Source organism: Dryobates pubescens, chromosome 17 (genome assembly GCF_014839835.1).
Source record: "Dryobates pubescens isolate bDryPub1 chromosome 17, bDryPub1.pri, whole genome shotgun sequence".
NCBI classification, from domain to species: Eukaryota; Metazoa; Chordata; class Aves; order Piciformes; family Picidae; genus Dryobates; species Dryobates pubescens.
This window is the reverse complement of record NC_071628.1, coordinates 9321210-9348319: the sequence shown is the minus strand read 5'-3', so window position 1 is coordinate 9348319 and position 27110 is coordinate 9321210. Positions and strand designations below refer to the sequence as shown.

At 54.1% G+C, this 27110-nt stretch overlaps 1 protein-coding gene across 1 annotated transcript in view; it reads right to left on the bottom strand.

Moving 5' to 3' along the window:
• The window catches only part of CORO2B (coronin 2B), a 54121-nt gene extending 27701 nt beyond the window's left edge, over positions 1–26420 (bottom strand). The window contains exons 1-3 of the mRNA XM_054168844.1: positions 26310–26420; positions 17300–17389; positions 9747–9813 (exon numbers count right to left, since the gene is read on the bottom strand). Of these exons, the coding sequence (XP_054024819.1) occupies positions 9747–9797 (51 nt within the window). The 5' untranslated portion in view covers positions 9798–9813; positions 17300–17389; positions 26310–26420. The remainder of the gene's footprint in view (positions 1–9746; positions 9814–17299; positions 17390–26309) is intronic.
• Positions 26421–27110: the final 690 nt, after the last annotated feature.

The following is a 27110-nucleotide window of genomic DNA, read 5'->3' as shown; positions in this document are numbered from 1 at the left end:
AAAAGGAACACAGATCCTTGAGGATCTAACCCAAACCATGAGCAGAGAGACATTTTTTTGGCTGGAATGGTTTCTGGAAAAAATGCAGCCTCAGATCCAAGAAAGCTCTGGGAATGTTTCCCAAAGCTACCCGAGCAGGGCATGGAAAAACACCCCAGCCACAGCCTGAGGAGTGGCTTTCACCAGCTTCACTCCAGCTTGCAGCTTCCTTTCTCTGACCAGATGAGTTCTCATCCCAAAGTACTTCCTCCCCCCCCTCTTTTTTTTTCATTACATTAATAAAGTACAAAAATTGGTCTGGTTCCTTTTTTAAGCTCCCCATTTGCTTTGTTATCCCAGGATTTGGCTCTCCTTTCAACTTCAGGCCTGCTGGAGAAATAAACCCCAAATTCTCCCCAAATTGCTTAATCCTTCTCCCTCTAAACCTTTTGGGTGCCTCACAGGGTATCTCCATGCAGGAGGAATCCCATGGGTTCCCTGCAAGGAGGTTGGACCCGGATGGAGGTTGACCTCCCAATTGACAGGACCAGAGGAAATGACCTGAGGTTGCCCCAAGGGAGGTTTAGGTTGGATATTATGAGTGAATGCATGTCCAGGTGGCCAAGAAGGCCACCAGCATCCTGGCTTGGAGCAGAAATGGTGTGGCCAGCAGGGCCAGGGCAGGATTGTCCCCCTGGACTCAGCATACCTTGAGTCCTGGGTACAATTTTGGTCCCCTCACTCCAAGAAGGACATTGAGGTGCTGGAGCAGGTCCAGAGAAGAGCAACAAAGCTGTTGGAGAACAGGGCTGGTGAGGAGCAGCTGAGGGACCTGGGGGGTGTTTAGTCTGGAGAAAAGGAGGCTGAGGGTAGACCTCATTGTTCTCTACAGCTGCCTGAAAAGGGGTTGGAGACAGGCAGATGTTAATCTCTTGCCCCTGGTAAGAAGTGATAGGACAAGAGGGAATGCTCTCATGTGGTAGCAGAGGAGGTTTAGGTTGGACATTAGAAGAAAATTCTTGACTGAAAGGGTTCTCAAAGCCTGGAACAGGCTCCTCAGGGAGGTGGCTGGATCCCCATGCCTGGAAGTGTTTCAGAGCTGCAGAGATGTGGTGCTGAGGGCCACGGTTTAGCAGCAGCCTTGGTAGAGGTAGAGAACAGTTGGACTCAATGGTCTTAAAGGTCTTTTCCAAGCAAAACAATTCTCTGATGCTATGACACCCTTCCAGGAACTCCTCCTGCCATATGGGGGGTGGGGGGGAGAGCAGGAATGGATCTCCCACTATTTTCTGCATTCAGAGATGGAGTTTAGTGAGTCACTTCCAAACAAAGCACCAACCAAGGCAGCCAGGAGGTGTGGGTTCACCCTTCACATGGATCCTCAGGTGTCTGCTATGGACACTCCCTACCCTCCACAGTCCCCAGACTCCAGGACCTCAATGCTTCCCTCTCTCTCTCTCTCTTGTTCCTTCCTCCTCTCCCTGTTTTATTCTTTCCCAAAGCACTGGGCAAGTCTCCAGGCAGCTCCCACCAGGCTGGGAGGAAGCAATAATCACAAGTGCCTGTTTAGCTGGAGGAATCCAGAGTTTCTTTCCTTTCACTTCAGTCAGTATTTCCTTTTGACATCACCCCGAGGCCCTGGGGGGATGCAGACAGCCCAGAAGTGCTGTGAGAATCCCTGGCAAGGGGGCTGAGGGCTGCCCAGAGCAGGCATTGTGCAGCAGGCGGATCCCAGACAATCCTTTTCCTGCAGATTTCTGAGCTTGGCAGCTGGAGCAGGCTTTCCCCTGCCAGAAATAACTCCCTGTGCCACGTGGGAGAGCTGGGGGACAGGAGGGGGCTTCCTGGGGGTCCATCAGCCTTTGGGCTGGGTGTGGGAGGAGTGGGGAGAAGCAGCTGATGGGGCAGGTTGATAGGAAGGGATTTGGGGGTGAAAAATAATGAGGAGAGGAGAGGAGACTCGAGGAGAGGAGAGGAGAGGAGAGGAGACTCGAGGAGAGGAGAGGAGACTCGAGGAGAGGAGACTCGAGGAGAGGAGAGGAGACTCGAGGAGAGGAGAGGAGAGGAGAGGAGAGGAGAGGAGAGGAGACTCGAGGAGAGGAGAGGAGACTCGAGGAGAGGAGACTCGAGGAGAGGAGAGGAGACTCGAGGAGACTCGAGGAGAGGAGACTCGAGGAGAGGAGACTCGAGGAGAGGAGACTCGAGGAGAGGAGAGGAGAGGAGACTCGAGGAGAGGAGACTCGAGGAGACTCGAGGAGACTCGAGGAGACTCGAGGAGACTCGAGGAGACTCGAGGAGAGGAGAGGAGAGGAGAGGAGAGGAGAGGAGAGGAGAGGAGAGGAGAGGAGAGGAGAGGAGAGGAGAGGAGAGGAGAGGAGAGGAGAGGAGAGGAGAGGAGAGGAGAGGAGAGTCTGTGAAGATGCTGAAGGGCCTGGAGCATCCCTGTGAGGAGGAAAGGCTGAGAGCCCTGGGGCTGTTGAGCCTGGGGAAGAGCAGCCCCACAGGGAATCTGCTCAGTGCTCAGCAAGAGCTGAAGGGTAGGGGGCAAGAGGATGGAGCCAGCCTCCTCTCAGTGGTGCCCAGTGACAGGACAAAGGAGCAACAGGCACAAACTGGAACCCAGGAGGTTCCACCTGAACAGCAGGAGAAAATTCTTTGGTGTGAGGGTGCTGGAGCCCTGGAGCAGGCTGCCCAGAGAGGTTGTGGAGTCTCCTTCTCTGGAGAGCTTCCAAAGCCTCCTGGCCATTGTGATGCTGGGCAAGGTGCTGTGGGTGCCCCTGCTTTTGCAGGGGGGTTGGACTGAGTAATCTCCAGAGGTCCCTTCCAACCCCACCATGCTGGGATTCAAGGGTTCTGTGATCTTCCCTCCACGTGCTGCCTTGCAGAGACTGTTGCTCCCCGGGGTTTCCGGGCTCAGAGGGGACACTCTGGACAAACATCCTATTTCCTGCCTGAGCCAGGGCAAGCTTTGGGAGCTGAGGAGGGGCTGGAGAGGAGGGGGGATGCTGCAGAGGAGGGGGGAGGCTGGAGAGGAGCGGGGATGCTGGGATGCTTCCGACCCTGGTGGGATTGCAGCTCAGCATCCCCCTCCAGCAGTGAGATTTTGCAGGTGGTACTGACATTTCCCAGTCAGGGAGGAAAAGAGCCCTTCCCCAGAGGATTTCAACTTAAGAGAGACAAAGCAGGAGAGGAAAGGCTGCAAAAAGCCACCAGCCATTGTCCCATGCTAACCTTTCTGCCCTGTGCTTCCTTCTGGGGGGATGGGGCTGGGGGGCTTTGCAGGGGTGTTTGCCTGTGGAGACACCCAGCACCCCTGCAAGCTGTTACCCAGGGTATTTTGCAGTCCTGCAACACAGATTTGGGTTGTATGAAACTTGGGGGTTTTTGAGTAATTCCCAACACCCTGCTGACCCTAATGTGCAGTTTTATTCTTCCCATCCCCTCACTCTCAAGGGCTCAGAGGCATTAATGATAAGAAAATCTTCTTGATTTACTGGGGTCATTTCCATCCATCTCCAAGGCTCATTCTAGTTCTGCATTAGCTTTGGACTCCTTCTTCCCTTCTTGTAGCTTGAGAGGAGCTTCCATGAGAAAGGAGAAGAGGATGAAGTGCTTTGAAACACTGGGAGTGGCTTGAAGCTTGAGGAGGGGAGATTTAGACTGGAGATCAGGAAGAAATTCCTTACAGAGAGAGTGGGGAGGCACTGGGGCAGGTTGCCCAGAGAATCTGTGGATGCTCCCTCCCTGGAGGTGTTCAAGGCTAGGCTGGATGAGGCCTTGAGCAACCTGGGCTAGGGGGAGGTGTCCTTGCCCATGGCAGGGGAGCTGGAACTGGATGAAATAGAAATAGAAATAGAAATAGAAAGAAGAGAAGAGAAGAGAAGAGAAGAGAAGAGAAGAGAAGAGAAGAGAAGAGAAGAGAAGAGAAGAGAAGAGAAGAGAAGAGAAGAGAAGAGAAGAGAAGAGAAGAGAAGAGAAGAGAAGAGAAGAGAAGAGAAGAGAAGAGAAGAGAAGAGAAGAGAAGAGAAGAGAAGAGAAGGGAATTAACCTGGTTGGAAGAGACCTTTGAGATCATTGAGTCCAACCTATGACCCAACACCATCTAATCAACCAAACCATGGCACCAAGCACCCCATCCAGTCTCTTCCTAAACACCTCCAGGGATGGTGACTCCACCACCTCCCTGGGCAGCCTGCTCCAATGCCTGACCCCTTTGTAGCAATAGTTCAGGCAGAAAACTGGTGAGCTGGGAAGACTGGAGTAGGGATACAGCTCAGAGCATCCTTCTTGCCTTCCTCTCCTTCCTCTGCTCAGCCTGGGGAGGGAAGGGCTGGGCAGCCATCCCGTTCCTCCTCTCCAAACAAAAGAACAATGCAGCTCATTGAGGTTTCATCATGGTTGAAACCTCAGTGATGGGATATCTGCCACCAGCCAGCACCCAGGGCTGGGGGAACCAGCCCTCATTCAGCAAAAAAAAAGAGGAAATGTCATTGAAGGAGAAATGCAGAGCAGCACTGGGTTGTTTTGGTGGCTCATTGTGTCCCTTTTGGTGGTGTTCCTCAAAACCAGGGGCTAAATCATAGGCCCAGAGGTGGGGAGAGACCCCCAGGGATGATATTATAGGCAAGGAGCGTGGTGTTGGCAGCTCCAGGTGAAGCCTGTCGTGCTCCCTGGCACCTCTGGGGAGCTGCAGTAATATCTTACCCTGCCCCACAGCCAAAGCAGATGTGGGGAGAAGCTGGGCAGGAGCATGCAGTGGAGGTCAGCTAAAGAGTTTCCACCCAAACCAAGCGTGGATTAAGGTGCTGATGCTGAGGAGCAGCTGCATCTCCACACCAGGGAAGGGATGGAAGGATTTTCCTCTCCAGCAGCGTGGGCTGATCCATGTGTGGAGGTTGCAGAGAGATGAATTCCCTCTTTTCCCCCACATCTGTCCCAGGAGCTGCAATATTTCATCATGCACCAGGCCTGGTAGGGTTAGATAATGGTTGGGCTTGATGATCTTGATGGTCTTTTCCAACCCTGATTCCATGCATCACAAGGCAGGAAGGGGAGGTAGCTACACAGAGCTCCTCAGGAAGAGGGGCAAAGTGACCCCCAGGTCAGATATCTCCAGGTCACCTTGCCCCTCTTCCTGAGAAGCTCTGGGTAGATATCTCCAGGTCACCTTGCCCCTCTTCCTGAGAAGCTCTGGGTAGATATCTCCAGGTCACCTTGCCCCTCTTTCTGAGGAGCTCTGGGTAGATATCTCCAGGTCACCTTGCCCCTCTTCCTGAGGAGCTCTGGGTAGATATCTCCAGGTCACCTTGCCCCTCTTCCTGAGGAGCTCTGGGTAGATATCTCCAGGTCACCTTGCCCCTCTTCCTGAGGAGTTCTGGGTAGATATCTCCAGGTCACTTTGCCCCTCTTCCTGAGAAGCTCTGGGTAGATATCTCCAGGTCACCTTGCCCCTCTTCCTGAGGAGCTCTGGGTAGATATCTCCAGGTCACCTTGCCCCTCTTCCTGAGGAGCTCTGGGTAGATATCTCCAGGTCACCTTGCCCCTCTTCCTGAGGAGTTCTGGGTAGATATCTCCAGGTCACTTTGCCCCTCTTCCTGAGGAGCTCTGGGTAGATATCTCCAGGTCACCTTGCCCCTCTTCCTGAGGAGCTCTGGGTAGATATCTCCAGGTCACCTTGCCCCTCTTCCTGAGGAGCTCTGGGTAGATATCTTCAGCCCCTGCAAGCTCCTGCTTCAGGAAATCAGTTTTTAAATGGATTTCTCAGGTCTTGGTTCCTCTTTAGGCCTGGAAGCAGCTTCAGGAACAACTGCATTTTTATTTTGCCTTCTATTTCCACACACCCCACACACACACACAAACACCCCTAGGATGGGGGGGGAGGGGGTTGGTACCCACCCATCAGCCAGGCAGAGTGGATGCTGCGGGGTAGGGTGATCTGACCTGCATGTGTCAGCAGCACGCACACAACCCCCCCAGGGACCAGCTCTGCCCACATCTCCCCCTGAGGAATGACACTTCCACTTGCCTGGAAAAATGAAAGAAGAAAAATAACCTAAAATGCACACACACACACACACACAAAATAGGGGGGGGGAGGGGGAAAGCCCTTTTTGGAGGCTTTTCTCCTCTGCTGGCAGCTCCAGCCTTTGCCCACCAGCAGCAGGCTGGCCACAGCTCTTGTCTCCATGTGTTGATTTTTGAAAGCATCTTTTCAAGCATTGGGAGTCTTGGCAACAGAGCTTGGTGGGGGGTGGAGGAGAGGAGAAGGGGAGGGGGGAGAGTGCACAAAGAGCCCCTCCTGCTGCCACAGGCAGTTCAAATCACATCTCTCCATCCCGTGCCCGGTGGCGTTTCATCTGCCTCCACCGCCACAGCTTCCAGAGAAGTCAATCCTGGCTTCCATCTGGACCAAGCAGGCAATTTGGGAAGTGGGGGGAGGGGGCTGTTGGCAATGCCCCCTTTCCCCCTTCCCCACTCCTTGCCAGCCCCTTCTCTTTCACATTGTGCCCCCTCAGCTCTGGGCTTGGAGAACCTGCAGTAGTATTTTGGGTTGGCTTGCAGCATCTCTGCACCTGGGGATCATAAGCACCGGGGGATTGAGGAGCCTCAGAGCCAAGGTGGGATTAAACCCCTTGCTTAAAGCATGGTAGAGATTGATCAGGGCTTTGAGGAGGAGACCAGGTCCCACAACAGCCAGAGGCAGGGGATCTGCACCAGTGGATGAATCATGGAATCATTTAGTTGGAAGAAGCCTTTAAGATCATGGAGTCCAACCACTACCCCAGCACTGCCAGGTCGCCACCAAACCACGTCCCCCAGCACCACATCTCCATGGCTTTGAAACCTCTCCCTGCCCTGGGTGTGGGGCACAAGCCTAGGCCAGGGCTTGACAAGTCTTGTGGGGAAGATTTTCATCCTGAACCCCCCTCCCCCCCTCCCATTTGTTGTTGTGCACATGGTTAAGTGTCAAGGTCAGGGCTGACTAGCAACCATACAGCTGACCTGCAGAACAGAGGTGTGTTGGGAAAAGGAAATCCAAACCTCCCTGATGCCTACAAACTGAGGTATTCAGGAAGAGGTTTGGGACACTCCAGTGACTTTCCCAAAGCCTATTGTTCCCTTTTTTCTTGTCTCCTGCCTGGCTCAGGCAGAGGTTCTGGAGAGCTTTCCTCCACCTTTGGGGCTTTCGAGGCACAGTTTCAAAGGAAGAAGAACAAAGACAACTTGAAGCCACCCCCTCATTGCCTCTGTGCCCCCTTTGTGTTTTCCATCTGTCCTCTCTGGAGCCAACATCCCTGGGAGCTGCTGGGCAGGAGTTATTTTCCATCAGAAAGATCAGCAGTGCTCCAGTTTGACGTTTCAAGTATTGATTGACCGTTAAGTGTTACCGGGCAGAACACAAGAGCTGCTTTTTGGCAGGTCTTAACCAAGGAGATGGCTTCATCTGTAGGATGAAGGCTTCATCTTCATCTGCTCTCATCACACAGGGACACTCCTCATAGCAGAAAACAGGGAAGAGGACATCAAAATAGCTCATCTGGCTTAACTGAAGAGGCAAAAGCCACTAGCAGGCTGGCTGCCATGCCACGCTCCTGAGCACACTGCCATGTGCCTTCCAGGACAGAAGCACTGTCCCCAGAGTCCCCATGAGGCAGGCAAGCCCTGGTCTGACCCTGACACTCCTCCACACCTGGGGCTCCACATCAGCACTGGGGGACCAAGGAGCCTGAGGGCCAAGGGGAGATTAAAGCCCTTCCCAAAGGACGCAGTGGAGGACCTGAGGAGGAGATCAGGTCCTACCACAGGCACAGGCAGGGGATCTGCAGCAGTGGATGAACCAGAGACACATTTGTTTGGAAAAGACCCTTGAAATCTGAGTCCAACCATTCACCCAGCACTGTCAGGTCACCAGGAAACCACAGAATCACAGAATTGTTTCAGCTGGAAAAGACCTTTAAGATCATCGAGTCCAGTCATCAAGCTCAGACCACCATGGCCATCAGCACCACACCTCCAAGGCTTTGAAACCCCTCCAGAGATGGGGACTCCACCACTGCCCTGGGCAGCCTGGGCCAATGCTGCCCAGGGAAGAGGAAGTGAGAAGATGAGATGGGATTTTTTTCCCACTCAGAGCTGCTCACAGGCTGCAGCAGGATGAAGTCACCCCAAGAAGTACAGGATATAGAACACAGAATTAGCCGGGTTGGAAAAGACCTTCGAGATGATCGAGTCCAACCTGTCACCCAACACCATCTAATCAACTACACCATGGCACCAAGTGCCTCACCCAGTCTCTTTTCAAACACCTCCAGTGATGGTGACTCCACCAGCTCCCTGGGCAGCACATTGTGTCCTGCCCAGGCTCCTCTGGATGTGGAATGGGTTAGCAGAGCGCCGTTCTGTTGGGTTTCTGCTGCTGGAATGCTCTCTGCAGAGAAAAGCTTGAATCCCAACAGCTCTATTTTGATAAGATACCCAGCACTGCCAGAATTAGTCATCAACCTCTTATTGTTCCATGCATATTAGATTAGAGCCAAACAAATGCTGATTTGAATCTCCCCGGCACTCTAATGCTCTGGTGCTTCTCAATTCAACCTTGAAAATGGCCTTTTGTGACCATTCATGGCTTTCATGTTAACGAGCCTGGCTAAGACTGAACCTGGAGCCACAGCCCCTTCTTCATTTCAATAATAATGGCTTCAAGTTGTACCAGGAGATCGGAGATTAAGAACAATTCCTTGCCTGCACGAGTGGTCGGGCACTGGGACAGGCTGCCCAGGGCAGTGGTGGAGTCAGCATCCCTGGAGGCGTTGAAGAAACCTGTGGCCATGGGGACAGGGTTTAATGGCCACGGTGGGGTTGGGCTGATGGTTTGACTCTGTGATCTCGAAGGTCTTTCCCAACCTTAATGATTCTATGGTTCTGTGAACAATTCTACTACATGGGCTGCGAGGATGATGAAGGGACTGTCTGATGAGGAGGGGCTGAGAGACCTGGGGCTGTGTAGTTTGGAGAAGAGCAGCCTGAGAGGGCAATCTTGTTAATGTTTACAAATCTGGAGGGTGGGTGTCAAAAAAGAAAAGGCCAGACCCTTTTCAGGGGTGTCTTGTGGTAGGACAAGGAGCAAGGGATACAAACTGGAAGTTCCAGCTCAGCATGAGGAAAAACTGCTTTACTGTGAGAGTGACAGAGCCCTGCAGCAGGCTGCCCAGAGAGGTTGTGGAGTCTCCTTCTCTAGAGGCTTTGAAGCCCCATCTGGTTGCATTCCTGTGTGACTGGCCCTAGGTGACCCTGCTTTGACAGGGGGGATGGATTCAATGATCTCCAGAGGTCCCTTCCAACCCCCACTACTCTGTGATTCTATGACTCTATGATCCTGTGGTTCTATGATCCTATGGTTCTATGATCCTCTGACTCTATAATTCTGTGATTCTATGATTCTGTGGTTCTATGAGTCTGTGTTCACACGCTGTGGGCACAGCTCAGCCACCAAACACCCCTGAAAGTCCAGATTCAGGACTGATGCTTCTTAAGCTGGGGCCCCAAAGCAGCCTGAGCTTGACTCAGCAACAGACAGAGCTAAGAAATGCTTCACCCCTTGGTGGAAATGAAGAGGGTTTGGTTTGGTTTTGTTGGGGTGGGTTTTTGGGGTGTGCCAAGGGATCTTCAGAGAAGAGCCAAGCAGTTGGGCTTGCTTGGCTCCAGCTGCTGCTTCTGCCCATCTCTGTGTCCCAGCCTCACTCCAATGCCCTACGCAGGACACTCACCAGGCTGCCGTGCTTGCTTCCCAGCACGCTAGACTTGTGGAGGTCTCTCATTGACTCGACAAGAGCTCTGTGCAGAGAGGGAAAGCAAAAACATTCAATTCACCATCCTGGGAGGCTGAGGGAGAACACACAAACCCTTCCAGCTCCTCCTCGCTGCGGCGCTGGGCGACGCATGGGAGAACCCAACCCCCAAGGAGATGCTCTCGAGTTGGTTTTCTGTGAGGTGGAGCACTGCTGGTGGCAAGGCATGAGCCTGAGTCCTCCCTAACACACCCCCAGCCACCATCACACCAGCCCCCAGTGACTGCCAGCCCTGGTTAGGATAATTCTGCTTTGCTGCCTACTTCCTTCCAGAGAACAAAGCCATTCTATCGTGGCTTTTGCTCCTGGGACCCTCAGCTAATGGAAGCGCTTCGTACACGGCACATTACCTGACTCATGCTCCATTAATGTGCTCATCAACCTGCCCAGAAACCCTGGGATCAGCAGTGGGATGGAAAGCAACATCTATTCATATGCCCAAGTAAACTCTGCTGGTGAGTCAGCTGCTTGGCCAGAGCCATCAAAGCACCAGCATGGGCATGACAACCACTCCAAATCCCGCTCGGAAACAGCCGGAGGGACGTCTGAGGGAGCCGGGGTTGTTCAGCCGGGAGAAAAAGAGGATGTGGGGGAGACCTTCTGGCTCTCCACAACTCCTTCAAAGGAGGTTGGAGCCAGGTGGGGGTTGATCTCTTCTCCCTAGGAATGAACAAACAATAGGAGAAGAGGAAATGGCCTCAGGTTGCTCCAGGGGAGGTTTAGGAGGAACAATTTCTCCCCATCGAGGGCTGTCAAAGTCTGGCTCAGTCTGCCCAGGGTGGCAGTGGAGTTCCCATCTCTGCTGGTGTTTCGAAGCTGAGCAGATGTGGTGCTGAGGGCCATGGCTTAGTGGTGACCTGGCAGTGCTGGGTTGATGTTTGGACTCCAGGATCATAGAATCAGAGAATCAGAGAATGCATTGGGTTGGAAGGGACCTTTAAAGGCCATCCAGTCCAAGTCACCTGCAGTCAGCAGGGACATCCCCAACTCTATCGTAAAGATCTCTTTGTACCAAAATGATTCTATGACTCAAAGGCTTCAATATCAGAAGTCTTCTTCTAATATCATTCTTCTCTGCAAGAAGCCCTTGCCCAGTTTCTGATAAGAGGCAGTTTGCATGAAATCCAGCCCAAGCAGATGGATGCAGCATATTGAGGGGCTCTCAGCCCATGTGCCCATGAGAAGCAGCCCCAGGGACATTGACCAGAGCCATACCAGGCTGACAATATGCAGTGATGACAACTGGAGCCCCACAACAAAGTCCTGTCAGGCTGAGAAGGAGACAGAGTCCAGTGGGGCAAGAAGAAGAGGTTTAATGCTTGCACGAGGTGGGTTCAGGATTATCTCTTGACCACCAAGAAGCAGACTGTGGGTCTTTAGGAGACAGGCAGAAATGCCCATCCCATTACAGAGCCATGGGACAGGATATACAGATATGATGTACAGATAATGAAGGCTAAAGCTCACCACCAAGCACCCATGAAGCTATTATGGTTTGGATGGCTCAGTAGTTATGACTCCAAGACAACAGCAGCAGTGCCCTGGGACCTCATCCATCTCCTGCTGCAGTGAAAGCCTGGTGGCTCCTGGCATGGCATGGGCTTCCCCCAGCCCCTTGTTCCAGGGTCTCACATAGACCTCTACAAGCCCCTCTATGGCAGCTCACAGGCAGAAATGCCCCTGGGAATGCTCCACTGCCATTGCCAGGGACACAATACCAAATGCCACCAACATTTTTGTCTCAAATCAAGCTTTTCCATGCATGCTTTGACCCCTCAGTAAAGAACCAAATCATTACCCATGGCCCAAGTGTTCAAGAACAGAGAAAAGGATCTCTTCCCAAGGAGGAAGGAGACCCTTCCTCAGATGGGCTTCATCCCCATGAAAAGCTTAGGAAAGCATTTTTTCACTGCAAGGATTGTCAGGCTTTGGAACAGGCTGCCTGGGGAGGTGGTGGTGGAGTCACCATCCCTGGAGGTGTTTCAAAGCTGTGTAGATGAGGTGCTTGGGGACATGGCTTAGTGATGAACTCGGTAGAGTAGGGTTAATGGTTGGACACCATGATCTTGAAGGCCTTTCCCAACCTAAATGATTCTATGACAGAGCTCAGCAGCTTGCAGAGCCATGGCCATGCTGGTCTTCACCCTTGCAAGCTTCCATTAGCAGGTGCTTGTGGCAGGGTGAGGCACCATCAGCCCCAGCTTCTCCCTAGGTGAATTAGCCATGCAGGGAGAGCGTCCTCCTGATCCTATCCAACTGCCAGCTCTGTTTTCACCACCACCTGCCAGACACAGTGCTGGAGCATCCATCCCATGACATGTGTATGTTTGTACCACTGAGGAGAGACCTTATCTCGCTCACCCTCCCCACCACAGCCCCCCAGAGCAGGCCAGAGCCCTCCATCCTCTTCTTGACAACACCTTGGAGACCCAAATCCCGCAGTCAGCAGCCAAGCTCCTCGTTTTCTCCTTATTTATGCTGATGGCTGATGGCACAAACAGCTGGAGCAGCAGAGAGAAGCTGAGCAAACAACTTCAGCTCTGCACCCACCACAGGAAACACCTTTGGGCTCTAATAAACACCGGAATCGATGCGCAGCAAACGAGCACGTCCCTGCAGAAACAGGCTGTCACCTCCCCATCCCCTCCATCCTGCCCAGCCCAGCTGGCTGACAGCGCTGGGGACAAGCTAAGAAACTCTGCCTGGCAGAAGTGGAGGTGGCTGGAGGTGGGTGTAGGTTGCAGCTCAGGTCCCACCTGGTACAGTGTCCTCCTGGCGGCGCTCTCTCAGCAGCCTGGTTCACTGATTGCTCCACACCAGGGCTGCCAGAGGGCACATGAGACATCCAGAGTGTGGGATCAGCAGGACCCCAAGAGCAAAGGTTGTGTCAAGTGTGCATCAAAAAATAAAAGACTGGGGGTTTGGTGCTGAATTCAGCATGTCCTCACCCCTGGGGTTTGCTGGAGAGAATGAACTTGTGTTCCTCCATGCCATGGAACTGGTTTGGTTGAAAAAGACCTCTCAGACCATTAATTCCAACCACCACTGCTAGGTCCCCACCAAACCTTGTCCCTCAGCACCACATCTCCATGGGTTTGCAACTGCTCCAGGGATGGGGTCTCCACCACTGCCCTGGGCAGCTTGGGACAGGTCTCAACAACCCTCAAGGGGAAGAAATTGTTCCTCATGTCCAACCTAAACCTGCCCTGGGGCAACTTGAGGCCATTTCCTCTTGTCCTGCTGTTTGTTCCTTGGGAGAAGAGACCAAACTCCACCTTGCTACAATCAAAGATGGCTGATGCCAGCAACCAAAGATGATGAGATGATGGCTTTAATTGCCACGCTGCTGGAGCAGTGGCTGCACTCAAGGTCTCCATTTGGGCTGCCCCAAGCTCAGCCCTTACCCAAGCAGCAGCACCTAAGATGCTGTGAAGATCCATGGGGTGATGTCCTACTGCAAGGAAGTAATTCCAGTGGGCAAGCAGGAGCCTGGGCAACTCTGGGCTTGCTCTGTTCCATCCCAATGCCCTGCTAAAGAAGGGAGGAGACAGGGACAGCAGCTCCCAAAGGAGGTTTCCAAGGTTGTGGTGCAAAGCCAGACATTCCTGCATAGGCTTTGCCTTGGGCCAGTCCTCTAAGACCCTGCTGGGTGCTCTGCAGTGGTCAGCACTGACAGGACAAGCATCTCTCTGCACCCAGCAGTGGGGCTATGGTCATAGACTCAGACTCACAGAATCCTTTCAGCTGGAAAGGACCTTTGAGATCATCAAGTCCAACTATGATGTACGATGCTGTGATGATATTACTGGGAATTGTTCTGGCAGGGATGGCACCAGGGACACCAGGCACTTGTACAGCCCAGGGAAGAGCCCTAAGGGGCTGAGACCTCCCCTCCACCACAGCACTGCTCTGATTGGGCATCTCCAAAGTGGGGCTGAGCTGGGAAGAATCAGAGAATGGTTTGGGTTGGAAGGAGCCTCGCAGACCATCTAATTGCAGGGACAGGGACACCTCCCACTAGACCAGGTTGCTCCCAGGGAGGGGTCATCAGCCAGGCAGCTCCCACAGAGCTTTCTGGGCAAGAGCCAGGGCAGGTCTCTGCTCCTGCACATGCTGGGGTGGTGGGTGCACCTCAGCTCCCCAACAGCCACCCCAGAGCAGGGAGAAGCCCTGGAGCTGGGCTTTGTGGCAGGCAGAGTTTGCTTTGGGAAAGCCACTTGTCCTTAGCACCCAGAGAAGGAGAAGAGGCCACGAGCTCTCCATGGTTATCCGACTTGTAAAAAGCAAGGAGGAAGGATTGATCCCATGAACGTGGCCCCCACAAAGGACAAAGGAGTGAGGAACGTTTCTGAAGCCATATCTGCCAGCTGAGCTTGTTCCAGCCTGGAAGGAAGTGACTGGGATTTCCCTGGGGTTCAGCTTGTCAATGATTTCTTCTTTCTAGAGACCACTGAGTGCCTGGGAAAAGCCTCTCCTCTTCCCAAGTCGCTGGGAAAAAACAGCCCCAAGCAAGGCCAGATGTCTCCTGGCCATGGGGCTGGGCTGTCCCCACGAGTCCCCATCCCCCCCCCCCACCTTGACCGGGATGCTGCTTCCCACCCACCCCGGGCACTTTGCATGGGCTCACAGAGGTCACAGAGCACTCGGGAACCGAAGCAAAAAGTGCCTCCCCTGACACCAGGACTGGGGGGAGTGGCTGAGCACCCATTTTGGACTATTTTCCTCCCTCAGAAAACTTTCTGGAGGAGGCAAACAAAAGCTCTCCTGGCCCCACATGCTGAGAAGAAACACAAATCTCACGCCCCTCAAGGAGTTCTGTAAACAAGCACAATTTTCCTCCCACTCTCTTCCCCGACTCCTTCCCACCCTGTGAAGCTTGACAGAAACATCCTGATGGAGGACAAAGTGTTTGTGGCCCCTGGAGCTGCCCTGGGGTCACCCACCACAGGATTTTACCCTCCTCCAGCTTCTTGGAATAACGTTTCCTTGTGGGCAGCGTTACTGTATGGTCTGTTCTGAACTTGAGAGGCTCTTGGAAAACCAGGGGTGGGGGGCAGGGAAAGTCTCTTTTCACTTGTGGAGATGAGCAGTTAAGGAGCCAGGGGCTTGTCCATGAGCATTGCCTCACATCTCATCACACATCATCAAGAAGATTGAGTCAAGAAGCTTTGTTATAATGCAGACATGGCACTCTGGGCCATGGTTTAGTGGTCATGGTGCTTGGACTTGATGATCTTAGAGGTCTTTCCCAGCTGGAACAAGTCCATGATTGTGTGGTTTTGGTGGGGTTTTCCCCACCATTTAAAGCAGAGTAAGTGGGGCTGGAGCAGGTCCAGAGAAAGGCAATGAAGCTGGTGAGGGGTCCAGAGCACAAGTCTTGTGAGGAGCAGCTGAGGGAGCTGAGGATGTGATGTGAGGAAGAAGTTCTTCACCGTGAGAGTGGTGAAGCCCTGGAATGGGTTGTCCAGGGAGGTGGTTGGGGCCCCGGCCCTGGAGGTGTTTAAGCCCAGGCTGGATGAGGCTGTGGCCAGCCTGATCTAGTGTGGGGTGTCCCTGCCCATGGCAGGGGGGTTGGAACTAGATGACCCTTGTGATCCCTTCCAACCCTGACTGATACTGTGATACTATGAACTGGGATTGTTCACCCTGGGGAAAAAAGAAGAGGCTGAGGGGAGACCTTCTGGCTCTTCACAACTCTCTGAAAGGAGGTTGGAGCCAGGTGGGGGTTGGTCTCTTCTCCCAAGGAACAAACAACAGGAGAAGAGAAAATGGCCTCAAGTTGCACCAAGGCAGGTTTAGGTTGGACATGAGGAACATTTTCTTTCCTGCCAGAGTGGTCAGGCACTGGAAGAGGCTGCCCAGGGAGGTGGTGGAGTCACCACCCCTGGAGGTGCTGGGAAAACGTGTGGCCCTGGCACTCTGGGACACGGTTCAGCGGCCATGGTGGTGTTGATGATGCACTTGATGATCTTGGAGGGCTTTTCCAACTGAAATCATTCTGCAACAAGGCAGGAGGGTGCTGTAATTCCAACCCCACCTGCTTTTTGCCTGTGAAGAGGTGAAGAACCACACAGACAAGTATGAAGGGTCTAGGGGACGGGTGGGGACAAGGTGGACCCCACGGGTAAGGAACTGCATGGGAAGGTGCTACGAGTGGGTGAGGGTAAGGCAATCAGGACAAAAAGGACCAGTGGGAGCACCAATAGTGCTCCTTTTGTGATAGCCTGGGGAAAAAAAAAAGCCTTCCTGAGCCCCAGCTTTGGGTGGGACATGAAGCACAGACACTTGTTTGTCCTGGCAGAGGGGACTTTTCCAAAGCAGGGAGGTAGGGCACGGCTGAGCAGCTCAGTCACGTCGCTCTCACTTGCTGTTTTCCAACCCCAACCCCTCCATCCCCAATTGTTACCCAGAAGGACACCCCACCCCCCACCCCCAGGGTGCTCCTCAGGGTATGGGGAAACATCCTGGGCTCTGGTGGCTTCATTTCCAGCCCAGACAGAGCGATTTGCTCCTGGACAGCTGACAAAACCACAAGAGATTTTTTGGAGGTTTATCTCAGTCAGGGGGCAAAGAAAAAAAAAGAAAAGAAAAGAAAAGAAGTTTTCCAAAAGAAAAGAAGGAAAGGAAAACACAAAGAAGAAGAAGAAGAAAAAACAAACACTCTCCCCTAAATATTTCAGGCTTTAGAAAGCTGTTTCCTGGCCAGCCTGAGGAGGTGCCAGCAGCAGGGTGGATGAAGGTCAGGGGCCGGTGGGGATGCAGGAGGCAGAGATCTTCCCTGCTGCCAGCCTGTGTGGTGCCCACGGGGCAGCTGGAGCCTGGACAAGCCCTGCCTTCTGCTCCAGCTCCTGGGAGGAGGGCAACCATCCCCAGAAGCCCAACAGAGATTTGTTATTCAGGAGCACAAAGAAGAGCGCAGGGGACCTCGTGGAAGAATGGCTGCGATGTCCCTCCCCTGCCCCGTGATGTCCACGTGCTCTCCACAGCCTCAGCCCTCACCTTTCCCCTATTTTGCCACCAGAATCAGGGGTGTGTGTGTGTGTGCTCAGGGTAATTATGGAGGCAGCCAAAGTGACTCTAGTTTGCTAGAGGTTCATAGTGAACCGAGCTGGAACCCCCCCCCAGGAAGGAGCAGGAGTTGGTGTCCTGCAGGATGAGCTCCCATGGGATGCTCGATGCACACCATGACCCTGACCACATCCTCCCAAGCAATATTTCTGTGCACTCAGCTTTTTGGCCACCTGCTAAAGGACATCCACGAGGACCAAGTCCCCCATGGATCTGCTCTCATCAAATGGAGCTTCCCTGGCTGTTGTAAACCAAGTTGAGGTGGTCAAGAGGGGCTGCTGGTGGCAAACTCCCACCCTAGGCATGGCAGCATGACCCTGAGATGCTTCCATCCCGCTCTGGTCCCACTCTGGGGCCATCCCAGCGTTTGTTGGGGGTGTGAGTACAGTGTGGGGGGTCCTCACCTGCCCTGCTCTGCTCCGTGGGCTCGTTGGGTGCCTCCTGACACCCAGGAATGGACACGGGGCTCAGGGAACAGTGGGTGCTCCTTGACCCTGGAAGAAAGGGAAACCCTGTGGTTACAGCAGCACTGCTGTCACCTGCTCCAAGCCCCCACCAAACACAAAGCCTGAACCTGTGTGTGACCACTTGCAGACATGCTTTGTGCCAACACAGAGTCATTGAATCATGGAAGTGTTCTGGTTGGAAGGGACCTTTAGGATCACTGAGTCCAACTGTCAAGCCAGCACTGCCAGGTCACCACTAAACCATGGCCCTCAGCACCACATCTACACAGCTTTGAAACCCCTCCAGGGATGGGGACTCCACCACTGCCATGGGCAGCCTGGGTCAGGCCTTGACAACTTTTCAGAAGAATAGATTGTTCCTCATGTCCAACCCAAATCTCCTCTGGAGCAAGTTGAGGTTGTGTCCTCTTGTCCTAATCACTTGTTCCTTGGGAGAAGAGACCAACCTCCACCTGGCTCCAACCTCCTTTCAGGGAGCTGTAGAGAGCCAGAAGGTCTCCCCTCAGCTTTTCCCCAGGCTGAACAACCCCAGGTCCCTCAGCTGCTTCTCACCAGCCCTGTTCTCCAGACCCTTCAACAGCCTCATTTCCATTCTCTGGAGCTACTCTAGCCACTCAATGTCCTTCTTGGAGTGAGAGACCCCAAACTGAACCCAGGATTTGAGGTGTGACCTCACCAGCACCCAGTCCTGCTGACCAAGCCAGGATGCTGGTGACCTTCTTGGCCACCTGGGCACACACTGGCTCATCATCAGCTGCTGCCAACCAACACCCCCAGGTCCTTTTCTACTAAGCAGTTTCCAGCCACTCTGCCCCAAGCCTGGAGCATTCATGGGGTTGTTGTGACCCAAGTGTAGGACTCAGCACCTGGCCTTGTTGGACCTCATCCCATTGACCTTGGCCCACTGATCCAGCCTGGCCAGGCTCCTCTGTAGACCCTTACTACTCTGCACGCTTGCACACAGCTTGGTGTCATCTACAGACTTACTGAGGGTGCCCTGATCCCCTCATCAAGGTCACTGATGTAGATATCAAAGAGAACTGGGCCCAGTGCTGAGATGGTGGAACAAATTGGGGCAGGAGCTGGGGCTGGTGCAGCCTCAGGCAGCTAATTCCTCACGATATTAGGATTAGCTCCAGCTCCCCTCTCTTGTCTCCAGTCCCCCAGCCCCACATGGAAGATCTGCTGCTGATCCCAAGAAGGATTTCACAGCATGGGCTGAGCAAAGCTCATTCACCAGTGGGGATGCTGAGCCCCAAAGGACCTGCTGAAGAGGCCCTGAAGAGGTCTCATTGCAGCCATGGGTCCTGAAACCCCTGCAGCCATGGGACCTGAAACCCCTGCAGCCATGGGTCCTGAAACCCCTGCAGCCATGGGACCTTCGAGCACCATGGCCACATTACTGGTGCTGCTGGCATGGATGTGTCAGGATGTGGCCCCCTGTCACTCTAGCTTCCCCCCAGGCCCTGTGAAAGCCAGCACACAGAGATGGTCCTGTGCATGGACAGAGAGGTCATTATTCTCCAGGGAATTTATAGCAGCTATTGTATCCTTGGAGCAGAAGGCAGCCAGGGCTGGGCCATCTGAAGGGACATCCATCTGCAGAGGGTCTCTCATCCCAGCACCACTAACACCTTGGGCAGCCCTAGCACCCCTCCAACCTCAGGTAAGAGCCTTTTAGGTGCTTCCTGTCCCCAAACCCAGTTAACACCATGAAGGCAGCAGCTGGCTCTGGCACCTCCCTGTCCCCAGCACACGCACGTGCACATCTCCAGGCTGGCCCCAGCAGCTCCCTTGGCTGAGCCAGGGGGATTCAGGGCTGGAGCAAAGCTATTCCCCACCCTTCTTGTACAGGAGATGAGTGAGGCTATGTCCATGGAGCTAGTCTGGGGGATTTGCCCAGCAGTTTGTATGGGGAAGGAACCATCACTGTGAGAGGGACAATCCAGGTCTGCATCCCATGGCCTGTGGTTGGCACCTGGATGGGGAGAGCAGCACATTGCAGAGCTCCCATCCTGCTGCTGCTGAGCAGGAGCTTCCTTGGCCATGCTTCTATGTTAGCATAGCAAAACAAGTTGGAAAGTCTCAGTGGGGAAGAGAAGGTTCCAGGGAGACCTTCTGGTGGCCTTTCAGAACTCCAAGCGGACGGTCAGGAAGCTGGGGACAGACTTTTGAGCAGGGCCTGATGTGACAGGACAAGGGGTGATGCCTTGAACTGAAAGAGGGAGACTCAGATTAGAGAGAAGGAAGAAATGTTTGACCCTGAGAGTGGTGAGAGCCTGGCCCAGGTTGCCCAGAGAGGAGCTGCCCCATGCCTGGACCCATTGCATGTCAGGTTGGTTGGGGCTCTGAGCAACCTGCTCTAGTTGCAGCTGTCCCTGCTGGCTGCAGGGGGGTTGGACTAGATGAGATGTAATGTCCCTTTCCACCCAAAGCACTCCATGGCTTTTGGGGCAGCAGGGTGGCTGTCACCCTGCCCTGCTGGGGGATGCCCACGTGCCCCATCACACAGCGTCTCTGGTGCCTACCAGCCACATACCACAGCAGGACCCCAGTCTGGGCTGGGGGGGGTCTGATGGGTTCAGCCCTATTTGTGCACCTCAAACACCTCAGCAGCTCCAGCCCTGCCCTGGCACAGCCTCTCCCTGGCCAGTTTTGCTCCTGGGGCTTTTGCTGGGGGCTCAGCAGACCGAATCCATCTGGAGAGTCGCAGCGAGGGGACTTTGCCAACAGCTTTGCACTGAACAAAGGAGCTCAGGATTTCTGGGAGCTCAGCTTGGCACCAGCCCCCTCCCAACTCAGGAATGGTGGGATTCATAGATTTGGGGGTGGGGGAACGCTCTAGCAGCTGGCTCCATCACGTAGGTATTGCTGGCTTGCCAGATTTGGGTCATTACACCCTGACTCTGGAGATAGGAATCCAGGACTGAGCTCCTCCAAGCTCTCCTCTCTCCGGGCAATGAATTGAACTATTCATCATTTGATAAAATTTCCATGAAAAGAAGGAGAAGGGAGGGAGAGGGGGGGGTGAGGGGGGAGGACCCAGGGTTGCATTTTCAGGGGATGAATTACAGCACCCAGCAAGCTCGCTGGTCACAGACTGGCAGCGTTCAAGCACCAGATTAATGCTGCATTGAATCTCAATTAAAACTCATTAAAAAGCCCCCAGGCCAGACAAGTTGCCTTTGATGAGAGCAAAACTTCTTGAAATGAAGGACCTTCCAGTTTCAGACTCAAAGCCACCCCTTATGCCTGCTCCCAGCCCCCCAGAAATCCCACCCAGAGCTGAAGAGGAGTGAACAGCCGTGCTGCTGGAGACAAGGGGGTTTGTTCTGGTCTTTATTAACAATTCACTACTGACTGCCCTTGTTCCATCCTGGAGCAATGTGACCTTCTTTCTCCCCTTCCAGCTGTGGCACCAAGCACCATTTCGTGACCTCCACCCAGCATGTGCTGCACAGAAGCTTCTCCAGAAGAGCCTCTACCCCCTGCACCTGCCATGGGCAGAATCCATTGCACTCATAGAATTATTTCAGCTGGAAAAGACCTCTAAGGTGCTCAAGTCCAGCCATCAGCCCACACCACCATGGCCACTAAAACATGTCCCAGAGTGCTGTGCCCACAGGTTTCTTGAGCCCCTCCAGGGCTGGTGACTCCACCACCCCCCTGGGCAGCCTGTGCCAACGCCTGACCACTCTTGCAGCAAAGAAATGGTTCCTGCTGTGCAACCTAAACCTTGATTACTTCTTTGTAAGCAATATCTGCCTGGGCAGCCCAAAAGAATGAGGCTCTCCCAGCTGCCAAATGGCTGCATCCCAACTTAAAATACATGGATACTAATGCAGCAAGAGGCAGAGGAAGCCTCACTCCTCCCACACCCTCCGTGGGTTGTATCTGCCTTCACCACTGCCTCTGGGCACCTCTTCTGCTGGGAAGAGCATCTGCCCAGGGATCCTGCATGGGGACCTGGCCTTGCTGCCCAGTGCCTATTGGGATTCAGAGTCAGAGGAGCTCTGCTGATCTGACCCCCATCAGCACACCACCGAGCACTGATAAATCCCACTGATCTCTTGTCTAATAATGTTGGTCCCCTCACTCCTAAGCCATTAACGAGAGTTTTATTAACATTATTCAGAGCTGTTCTGGGGTCTCCAGTTCAAAAGAGGCAGGGAACTACTGGAGGGAGTCCAGTGGTGTTACAAAGATGCTGAGGGGCCTGGAGCATCTCTGTGAGGAGGAAAGGCTGAGAGCCCTGGGGCTGTGGAGCCTGGAGAAGAGCAGCCCCAGAGGGGATCTGTTCAATGCTGAGCAAGAGCTAAAGGGTGGGGGGCAAGAGGATGGGGACAGACTCTTCTCAGTGGTGTCCACTGACAGGACAAGGGGCAATGAGCAAAATCTGGAAGCCAGGAGGTTCCACATGAACAGGAGGAGAAACTTCTTTGGTGTGAGGGTGCTGGAGCCCTGGAGCAGGCTGCCCAGAGAGGTTGTGGAGTCTCCTTCTCTGGAGAGCTTCCAAACGCCCCTGGCCATTGTGCTCCTGGGCAAGCTGCTGTGGGTGCCCCTGCTTTAGCAGTGGGGTTGAACTGGGTGATCTCCAGAGGTCCCTTCCAACCCCCACCATGCTGGGATTCAAGGAATCTGCTTTTCAACCCTCAGAGCACACACACTGCTTCATCAAATCCCTTTCCAGTGGGGAAAGCCCCCTAGAGGGGACTTCCCCTGTTATTTCTGCAGAAGCAAAGTCAAGTTGTGCTGCCCAAAGCCTCACTCCTGCAAAACCCTTTTCCCTGCCAGCATGACTCAGTGCCTTCAGTAAAGCTTCCTATTGATCAAACCTGTATCAGCTTTTCCATGGGATCAGCACTTGCCCCAGATGGTCTAAATGTGCTCTTGCCCCTGAGGCAGAGGAGACTGCAACTCGACTGTGACCTCCCCATCAAGGACCTCCATGGTAGTTACTATTTATGCAGGGCATCCTTTATCTGCTGCAGTTGATCCTGACAGGCCATGGCTGCAGTTTCCTCTCTGGGTTCTGGGTTTGGCTTCATCTCCTTGCTGAACTAGGAAGATGAATTGTTCTTTAGGCTGGATGCTTAATGTCAGTTAGTAGATAATAAAGTCAGAGGAGACCATTGGATAATTCAGGCTAATGTGCACTGTGAGACCTCCCCACAGAATCTCAGTATGGTGGGGTTGGAAGGGACCTCTGGAGATCATCCAGGCCAACCCCACTGCTAAAGCAGGGCACCCACAGCAGCTTGCACAGCATCACAATGGCCAGGGGGGGTTGGAAGCTCTCTGGAGCAGGAGACTCCACAACCTCTCTGGGCAGCCTGCTCCAGGGCTCCAGCACACTCACACAACAGAAGTTTCTCCTTGAGTTGAGGTGAAGTCTCCTGGGTTCTGGAGGATGCTCCCAGGTGGCATCCTCTTTAGACTGCACCCCTCAGAAGCACCTCAAGTTCTTTTAAAGCTACATTCCCCAAAGTCATGGAATTGGTTTGGTTAGAAAAGACCTCCAAGGTCATTGAGTCCAACCATTCCCCCAGCACTGCCAGCTCACCACTAAACCACGTTCCACAGCACCACACCTACACAGCTTTTAAACCCCTCCAGGGATGGGGGCTCCACCACTGCCCTGGGCAGCCTGGGCCAGGCCTTGACCACCCTTTCCATGAAGAAATTGTTCCTCATGTCCAACCTAAACTTTCTCTGGCACAACTTGAGGCAGTTTTCTCCCTCCTGTCAATTCCTGCTTGGGAAAAAAGACCAACCCCCACCTCACTCCAACCTCCTTTCAGAGAGCTGTAGAGAGCCAGAAGGTCTTCCCTCAGCCTCCTTCTCTCCAGGCTGAACACCCCCAGTTCTCTCAGCTGCTCCTCACCAGCCCTGTTCTCCAGACTCTTCGCCAGCTTTGTTGCCCTTGTCTGGACCTGCTCCGGAGCTGCAGGCCACCACCTTGCTGGCTCTTTACTGCAGAGTCTGGAGAAGCCCTGGCCATGCCCAGCTGGCATGGTATGGTATGGCCATGCCATGCCTTGCCACAGAATTTGGGCAGCTCCCCCACCATGAGGCGTGGGCTCTTGTTGCATTCCAATCCTTCCTTCTCCATCCTATTTATAACCTTCTCCAACTCTCCTGAGCAGCAAGCTCGCCCAAAATCCAAGGTCTGGGCTCTGTGGAGGCTGCTTCCATTTCTTCTTGTGGGAGGGAAGTGGGTGGCTTGGGACACAGATGAAATCAGCTCATTTCACATCCTGACAGCAGATAGTTCTGCCCACTCCCTGCCTTCCCCCACCCATCCTGCACCCCCCCAAAGAAGCTTTTTGTGCCTCCCCATGCCTCAGGTCCAGTCTAGGACAGCCCTGCCTGACACTGGGCACCCAGAGCTCATCTTCAGGTCAGTTTTTCTCTAAGGAAATCTTCCCAAAGTCTATCAAATCCTCCCCATGGATCCCATTCCCAGCACTGCCTGGGACACAGCCCCAGCATGGGAGGAGTTGTTGAAGGAATGCTCTAAATGCCTGCTCCTGACAGCACTGGGAGATGTGGGCTGTACTGGTTGAAGTTAGACAGGATGCAAACATCTCAGAAGTCCCCTAGGTCTCTTTCCTTTCCCTGACTCTCTGTGGGAACAATTCCTGGACCCCAAGCTCCTCTGCTGCCCTCAGCCATGGGTGACCAGACCCTTCCCCAAGTCCCCACCACACACTCACTCTTCTGGAAGCCAAAATCACCTAGAAAAAGGCTTCTCCTCTCCCACTGGTGCTCATGCCAGTCTCTTTCCACCTCCATCACATCATCTGGGCCATAGGTGCCACCCTGACAGCCAGGGGAAGGATCAGTGGGTGAAGGACATGTTCACTACCCCAGTGTAAGGATTCATGGCCCAGCTTGTCTGGAGAGACCCTGGGACAGGTCAGGAGCCTACTCTGGGGTTTTCTTTAGCATCCATCAGGAGAGTCCATATGGCAGGAAAGCAAATCTGCAGGGTTTGTTAGACTTTTGAAGTGCTTTGGGAAAAGTTGAGCACAAGGCACGGATCTTCCTCGTTCTCACCCAGAAATTGCCAGCAGAGTCTTTCCTCATCCTGCTGAAGGTTCTTTCCTTACAACTCCTCAGCCTTTCTTCAACACAGTTCTGAATAAATTTATTTGCACTCAAAAAAAAAAACCAAAACCCAACCCCAACCAAACCCCAAGCTCCTAATGAGCACCACAAATTAATCAGCCTGGCTTCAGACCATCAGCCTGGCTTCAAACCATGACCCTGGTGAGCCTGTAGCTCTTTCAACTCAACAAACCATCCATCAATCCCTCTCTCAGTGCCCAGAAAAGCTTGAAACACTTTCCCCCTCCCTTTTCTTTTTCCTGGATCATGGATGCTGGGGGGGGTTGTTGAGCTGGCAGGGGTACATGGAAATACCCAACACCAAATGCAAATGCTGGTGATCACCCAGTGAAAGCCAAGCAGGAGAAATGCAATCTATTTACTGAGGACAAAGATGGGAGAGAGTGATTCCTCCCCAGTGTCTGCACTGGGGAGCCTGGCCACACACCAGTCTTGGCCCTGGAGGTGCTTTAGGCTCTTTGGATGTGCCCAGCACCTTCATGCCAACATGTGTGCCCACAGTCTGTCTTCTCCCAGTGGGGAGGTCAGAGACACTGGGGCTGAAAGGCAGCAAACAACCCAGCCTGGCCACGTCGCACTTCAGGGCTCCCAGAAGGACCACAAGAGCTTCAGTCCCAGTTTTTTCCACTCTGCCTGCACCAAACCAGTTCATTTGGTGCCTGATGCCCCAGCAAGTCTATGCCAAAACCCTCTGAGCTGTGCCACAGCCTGGATCAGTGGTGTGGCACCAAACACCCACAAGGACCCCCTTCCAAGTCCGTAACAGCCCACCCAGGGGCCCCATCGGTCCCATTCCCCATGGATCACAGCCCACTCATGGATCCCATCAAACTCATTCCCAAATGATCCCAGCCCACTCAGGGGCCCCATCAGTCCCATTCCCCATCGATCACAGCCCACTCAGTGATCCCATCAACCCCATTCCCAAATGGTCACAGCCCATCCTGGGATCCCATGAATGCTATTTCCAGGCAATCACAACCCACCAGGACCCTTCCAGCTACTGCCAGACCTTGCCCCAAGCAGGCTGTGGGGGCATTTCCCAAGGTGGGGCTACAAACCATTAGACTCATTGGTACCACCACATCCTTGGGATGGAGAAAAGGAAGGCTTGGGCCTTCTCTGGACCAACCCATCCTAGGACAACCCCAGCCTGCTGTGGGATGGGGTGAGTAAGGAGGTGATCTTGCCTCCCCCTGGCACGAGGGATGGTGGGGATGTGGACAAATGGGAATCAGCCCTCAGAAAGCCAAACCTTGGGAGCAATGTGGGAGAGCAGGCAGATGGCTGGGGAGCAGATCTGGGGGGGGGGGCTCAAGCTGCTCCCCAGCACCTCCCACACCCCTCAACAGTTCGGGGTCACTTTGCTCAGCCACTTCCAAGCACCATCCCTCCCACAACCCTCCCTGGCGTGCTCTTTAATCCCCCCCCAGCCCCATTCCCGAGGTTCTCCCCCCCCACAAGCCAAGCCACCTGTAGAGGTCTGGGCAGCAGCTGCTGAGCGGCCTCGGAAAGCAGCTTAAAGCGGGGGGGGGGAGGGGAGGAGGGGGGATGCTCAGACCCCCCCCCCCCCCCTCCCCTCCTGGCTGCTCGAAGGGTTAAAAATGCAGCAGAGCTGCGAGCATGGGATGGTGGGGGGTGGGGGGGAGATGATCAAGAACGAGCCTCAAATCTGAATAAAATGAAGGAAAAGCAGCAAAAATGCGCAAATTAAATACATAGAGAAAGAGAAAAGGGGGGGGGGGGAGAAAGAAAAGGGGGGGGGGGAAGAGGGGTTGGGGAGGGGGGATCACAGAATCCCATGGCAGGTCCTTACCTTGGTGACAGTCATGCGGGAAGTGGCGGAAGGGCTGCGGAAGCTCCGCGGGCGGCGGAAGATGCGCGGGAGTTAAAGAAAAAAAGAAGGAGGGGAAAAAAAAACCTAACTAAAAAATATTATTTAAAAAAAAAAAGGAGGGGGGAAGAGGGAGGGGGGGAAAAAAGGCAAAAATAAGGAAGGGAAGGGGAGGGAAAGGAGGGAGGGGGGGAGGTGGAGGGTGGGAAATGGTTGTCAGTGAGAAGAGCGGGAGGCAGCGGCCGCAGCAGCAGCAGCAGCAGCAGCAGCAGCCGGGACCCGCAGCCCCTCCGCTGCCCGCCCGCTGCTCGGCGGCCGCGGTGATGTCAGCCCGGCGGCGGTGACGGAGCTGCCGCCTCCCGAGGGGGGGGGTGGAGGGGTGTGTGGGGTGTGTGTGTCTCTCTCTGTGTGTGTGTGTGTGTAAAGACCATTTTTTTAACTCTTTGCCAGCCCAACTTCTCGGTGCCGGCAGCGGAAAGCCGGCAGACACCTGCTGCCCCCCTTCTCCCGGCGGGGCGTCGGGGGATCGGTAAGCCCCAGCGTGCGGATGCTGGGAGGGCGATAGGTGGTGTCTGGGCGAAGGAATGGAAAAGAAAAGGGGGGGATCCGGGCGCTGAGCAGGCAAGAGGCGGCCTTGCCAGCTCCTGCGGGCTGATTGCAACCAAGTCACATCTTGCATCCGTGACTTTATGCAGCGGGATGTGCTGCAGGGTCGGGGAATGGTAAGGATTGGAAGGCAACCTCCGAGGAACGGCGAGTCCCAACATCCCTGCCGAAGCAGGA